Genomic DNA, 6,290 nt, shown 5'->3' with positions numbered 1-6,290 from the left:
TATATATATATTATTTTTTTTCATAATAAAATATTGAATAGGTAAGTCACAGTTTTCCGGTAAAGAATCCTTTTAATTCAAATAACAACCAGTAATTACTTTGTTTGTTTATGATGGTTGTACCAATGAATATGTTATATAATTTATTATTGATAAAAAACATTCTAAGTAGATGTTCTTTTCCACTTTTAGGTGATAATGTAAGTTTCTATTTTTTGGTTGGAGAAGATAAAAATAGGCGGCATGAAGTACAAGTAAGTCAGTGAATTTTATTTTTAGACCCATGGCAATTGTTTCTTTTTTTCTAGCTAAAGTTGAAAGACGAGAGTGAAAAATATAATGATATAATCCAAGAACGCTTTATAGAATCCTACAATAACTTAACTTTAAAATCTATAAATATGTTAAAGTTGTTTTATCTACATTGTTTAGATTCTTACCAATACTTAGCAAAAATCGATGACGATGTGTTTTTGAACATCGCAAACTTACTTGAAAAGCTTAAAAATCGAAATATTACTACAAACCTATTACTTGGCCACATTTACAATAGTTCAAAGCCAATTCGAGATACCACCAGCAAATGGTGATTATTATTTTTTTATTTTTTGTTTTATTTATGTATTTTTTTTAGGTATGTGCCTTATGAAGTGTATCCGGATGATAAATACCCAGCTTATCTGTGCGGGGCAACCTACCTAATGTCAGCCGATGTTGCAGTGAAACTTTATCATTTCGCTTTTGAAACGCCGATTTTTTATATTGAAGATATTTATATTACGGGAATGTGTTCAAAAAAAGCCAATGTAACCCTGGAAGATAATAGCAGTTTTAGTTACTATCCTGCGAAAAAATACGTATGCTTTAATAAACATAATTATGTTTATCATGATTTCAACCCAAAGGATATCATAAAGGCGCAAAGACTGTTAATAGACAAGAAGTGTCCTGCACCTGGGTCGTGGCTGGTATGTTGTTTGTTGTAGCAAAGCTGCAAAAATAAAACTATTTTTGCTTCATTGCCATGGGCGCCCGCAGAAATTATGGTCAGGGGGGACAAAAAAAGAGTCGAAATTAATAATAACAGTTTTATTCGTCTGTTTTCATATCACTCAGTTCGTGATAAAAATGTAAATAGTAGTTCTTATTTCGTTCATGAAAATTTAAATTAGAACGAGTTTGTAAAAAATCAAAAAAAAAACTTTTTTATATATAAAATAGCAACCACTATTGTCCCAGGGGGGGGCAACGGCCCCCACTGCCCCCCCCCCCCTGTGGGCGCCCATGTTCATTGCTATTATCATTTAGTCATACTTATTCTCTAATATGGCGATCATATTGTATAAGTGGTAACCGATAAACTATTGAACATAAACCCCAGTCGTAAATTATTCAAGCAGTTTTGTGCCTGCTACCCTTGATTAACCATATTAACCAATATAGTTAATAACCATAATAATCATATTAACCATATTAACCGATATGGTTAATCAATGCTGCTACCCTCGTCTTACTTGGAGCTTGGCCTGGCTGGTGAGAGCAACCAGTCTTCGAAAAGTGTTTTTTTGCAAGGGCGCGTGGATCTTAATACTTTTACATTAAGTAGCTGGTCCTAATGTGGTAATGGTAATGAAGTTTTTAGTGGTTATATACTTAATCTTAGAAAATAAGTACAATTATACAGGCTGTTCCGGCTGGCTAAACATTAGAAGTATTGGGAGTTCCAACAATGATATTTACCTAAAATTTTATTTTCCTACGACCATAAACGAAACTAGATCATAACGCACAATTACATATGCGCGAAAATTGGCAATATCATACGAGGTCAAAAACCTGTGCGATTTGTTTTCGCACTGTGTGTTAGAAATCTAACGCACAATTCACACTCGAATGTTTTGTATTTTTTCTTTCAACGTATTTTTTCGTATCCATTATAAAAAATAAATCGTTATTCAACGTATATTTGTATCCATTATACAAAATTAATCGTTTTGAAAAAAAATGTGTTCGTAAGAATAAAATTATTTATGGTCGTAGGAAAAATAGTGTACAAAACTTACAGGAAAATGTCTAACGCACTCGCAGTATTGCCTGCACTCGGCTAACGCCTCGTATGCAACTTTCCCGCTTGGGCATTATTTATCACTTTCCGTGCTCATTATGTAATATACTATTACAGATATAATCGGTTGGGTTCCGCTCAAAAAAAATATTTTTAAGATGGCGGCACTTCCTGTTACACCAGAAGTGGATATCAACTTCGTTATTGTAAATCGAACTTTATGATTTTTATAGCGTTATAGGATTACTCAAGTGATTTTGAAAGCCTTTTTTATACCCAAGTTTAACCGTTTTCGAAATATTTAGACCTTATTAAAAATTTTTGGATTTGAATCTTTCTATTCAAAAATCGATAACTCTACCATTTTTTATTATGTTGAAACTGTATCTGGGTATACGAGAGAGAAAGGTTAGATCTTTTCTTTGGTGTATTCATAATTGGAAAAATAATTAACAAACCGCCAAAATGTAAAGTTACGTTTAGAAAATTTCAAATACCCTTAACTCAATTTTTATAAATAAAACACCCCAATTTTTTCTTCACTAAATGGAAAAGAATTTAGTTCTGCTTCGATCTGTATTAACGTTCCCTATACCTATGTTTGACAGTTTTCAAGTTATAGTAACTTCTTTTCATAGATTGTCATAGAAATAAGAAAAAATGGAATACCAAAGTTATTCACATTTAGATTAAATACATTTAATTTGTATTTACGAAAAGAATAACACAATTATGGAAAAAAACTTGGCGTTTTTTCAGTGAGAAATATTTCCATGGCAAACTATGCGAAAACTACCATGGATAGTAATGAATTTCTTCCATTGTAAAAAAAAGCTTAAATAATTTGGAAATCATTAAATTTAGGTAGGTATAGGGAATGTTGATCCAGATCGTTGTAAAATTAAATTCTCTTTCATTTAGTGAAGAAAATATTGGGGCCTTCCATTTGAAAAAAATCAGTTACGGGTATTTGAATTTTCCCAAACGTTATCTTTAGTTTTGGAGGTTTGTTAATTATTTTTCCAATTATAAATACACGAAATATAAGATCTAACCTTTCTTTTTCATATACCCAAATACGATTTTAAAAACGGTTAAAATTAAGTATAGGAAAGTCTGAAAAAAACTCTCTCAAAACCACTTGAGTAAACGCAATAAAAAACATAACTTTCTCTTTAAAATAACGAAGTTGATACCCATTTTTAGTGTAACTGGAAGTGCCATCTTGAAAATATTTTCATTGAGCAGGATCTAAACGATTATGGCTATAATCAAAATTTTAGATAAATATCACTGTTACAACTACCAATACTTCTAGTGTGGGGTTTAGCCGGAATAGCCTGTATTTTCGTACGTTTTTAGTAAACCACTTTTTTTCAGGAATGGGTCCACTCTCTTTTTTATTGAAGACAAAGGGCCTGAGCAGGTACTTAAAATATTATGTGATTGAGAGTATTTTTTAAAATCTTTTTGTGTATTCTTTATGGAAAAGTAATAGACGTTTATAAAATCTTACGCCTTTTTATTTTTTTTTCTTAATGAATAGAACTAGTCCAAAAAATTAAAATTTCTCATTCCTAAATGGACTATTACTTTTGTGATCAATAAATACATGGTGTTTAAAAACTCTCGCGCTCCAGAGAAAAATGACAAGTAAGATAAGATACTAGGAACATAAAAAAATGTTAAAAATTTTCTGTCTAAAAAAATATCAAAGTTATGTTTTGATACTAACATAATTAACAAAAAGTTAAGTATAGAAAAATGGTCAGTAATTTCACGACTTTTACAAACAAACCAGAGAAAACACAGTTTATAACCTTACCTTTTATTCCCTCAATCACAAGATGTTTGAGTAAAATTTTCAAAAATCTTGACTTCCAAGTTGTTTACAACTCTGGTATAAGTCTCAAAATTTTTCTTGGTAATCCTAAAGATAAATTAGAACCTTTATAAAAATCGGGGATTTATGAAATTAACTGTAAAGATTGTGAACAAAAATATATTGGGCAAACACGTCGATCAGTTAACACTAGGTTTAAAGAACACAGAGCTCATTTAAGATGTAACAGAATTAAATAATCAAGTGTGGCCCAACATATTTTTGAAAAAGACCATAGAATCGTTGAAACTAATGTAAAAATTATTAGAGTAATTATAAATTTCGACGCTTTCGAGTCTTGAAATATTTAAAAATAAGCTTATGAATTCAGACAACGGCCCCATTCCCTTTTCTCCCCTCTACTCGTTAGTTGGGGGAAGGGAAAGTAAAAGTCGGAAAAATTAGTATATGAGGCATTAACATTGTTAAATTAGTTAGTTTTATTCTCACCTGAGGATGACCATTTTGTGGTTGAAATGCGTCGTGTTTAAAATAAAAGTTTGGTGTGACAGGTTAAATCGTATTTTTGTTTAAACAATTTTATACTATTTTATTCATAATCACATTTTGTTTAAATAGTAAAATATCTGATTTTTTTTTTGTTACGAGTATTTTAAAAAAAAAAGATAAGTATCGAAACTTATCTAAGCAGGTAATTTTTTTAGAAGCTTTGTACACAGAAAGAAGAAAGCGAATTCCGTTGTTAATTACAACTTGTGGAATAGAATTACTATTTTGAAAAACTTCAGCACAATTAAGTCTTGTTTTTCAAACAATTTAAAAACTGTTGTTTCATCTGCAAGGAGACATCTGATTCATCGCTCTTAGAACATTTACTTGTACCCAGCAGGAAGATGAAGAAGAAGAAGAAGAAAGAAAAGAAGAAGACGAAGAAGACAGTACACTTGAAGTAACATCATATAACTATCAACGAATAATTTTCCTCTATATTACTCATAATTTACATCGCTTTTATCATCTCCAATAGTACCATTTGTCATTTGATACAATATTTCTCAATTAAACAGAACCTCAATAGATCGTGAAATAGTCCTACCGGGGAAACCACGTTAAAAAAACGCGCCAAGTATATTACCTCACAGATGGCGTGGAAACGTATGCATATTATGAAGAACTCAACTTTTTAATTCGCTATATCTCAGAAATGGTTACTCTTAGGAAAAAAAATATAGGAACATTTTTTATAGAGATTTGCATGCTCTGATGTATTTTTATGATAAAACTTACCGTTTGGCTAAAAATGCAAAAATCCCATTTTCGCAACATTTGACCTTGAATAACTTTTTCTGCAGATGAGGGATCGATGGGGACTTTTCACATTGCTTTTATAATGGGGTGTCCAACATTCGTATGTACCAATTTTCAGCTTTATGCGAATTATTGTAACCTTGAATGTGTTCATTGCCCGACTAACAAGGATGGCAATCTTACATAAATTATTTCTCAAGCAACAAATGGTTCAAAAAAAAGAGTTGGAATCGGCATATTATTTTGAATAAAAAATATTACATTTACTGTGACTAAAGTGTTTCATTTCATTTCATGTTTCATAGTATCAATTACATTAAAACATTATGTTTTATGCAGGCAATTTTTCCCCCAAATTAGCTTAAACTTCCTTAATCCATTAACGTTACTAAGCTAAACATTACCAAAACGTATTATTATATCGTTTATCACCTTTACCACACAATTTATAATTTTCCAAAAATATTTTATCTGGTTCTAAAACACAAAAGACACGAAATGATTCAAAAATTGTGTTTGCAGTTCTTTTATTAGTTTTGCCAACCACAAAACCACTCGATGATTTTCTCAAACGATATTTCTTCAATGACACAATTGTAATAATAAGTTCGGTACTTGACGAAGAACTTACCAAACTGTTAACTTCAACACAACCACGCATCCTAGTCAAACCAGACGCAAATCTAAACTTGGAAAATTTTTATAATTACATAATTTTCGAACAGAATATAACCTCAATTCTTGAATCAGGTAACAAACTTAACGTGGACAATTTCTATTACTTTTATCAAATTATTCTGAAGATGATTTAAAAAACGTATTCGAAACGCTATGGCGCAGATACATCTACAACGTGGTCGTGTACAATTGGATGACTTTTGTCACGTGGTATCCTTACAATGACAACCAGTGTGGTGCAGTTAGAAATCTGGTGACAGTGAGAAAGTACCTAAACCCCTTGTGATGATCCGAAGGAGATGGGGGGGGGGTCATCACCATTCCGCCAAACATAATACCAACAAAACAAATACAAGGCGCGCAAATTCAAAAACAAAAAAAAAACATACAAAATGG

At 31.1% G+C, this 6,290-nt stretch overlaps 1 protein-coding gene across 1 annotated transcript in view; it reads left to right on the top strand.

The window, feature by feature from the left end:
* Positions 1–3,580, top strand: part of LOC123014615 (beta-1,3-galactosyltransferase 1-like) — a 4,652-nt gene extending 1,072 nt beyond the window's left edge. The window contains exons 3-6 of the mRNA XM_044413822.1: positions 193–254; positions 309–586; positions 635–968; positions 3,446–3,580. Coding sequence (XP_044269757.1) covers positions 193–254; positions 309–586; positions 635–968; positions 3,446–3,472 — 701 coding nt within the window. The 3' untranslated portion in view covers positions 3,473–3,580. The remainder of the gene's footprint in view (positions 1–192; positions 255–308; positions 587–634; positions 969–3,445) is intronic.
* Positions 3,581–6,290: the final 2,710 nt, after the last annotated feature.

Source organism: Tribolium madens, unplaced genomic scaffold (assembly GCF_015345945.1).
Source record: "Tribolium madens isolate multiple individuals breed KSU strain unplaced genomic scaffold, Tmad_KSU_1.1 Scaffold_97;HRSCAF=244;Tcas5.2_LG3a, whole genome shotgun sequence".
NCBI classification, from domain to species: Eukaryota; Metazoa; Arthropoda; class Insecta; order Coleoptera; family Tenebrionidae; genus Tribolium; species Tribolium madens.
Note: the sequence above shows the minus strand (reverse complement) of the source record. Positions and strands in the feature narration are given on the sequence as shown.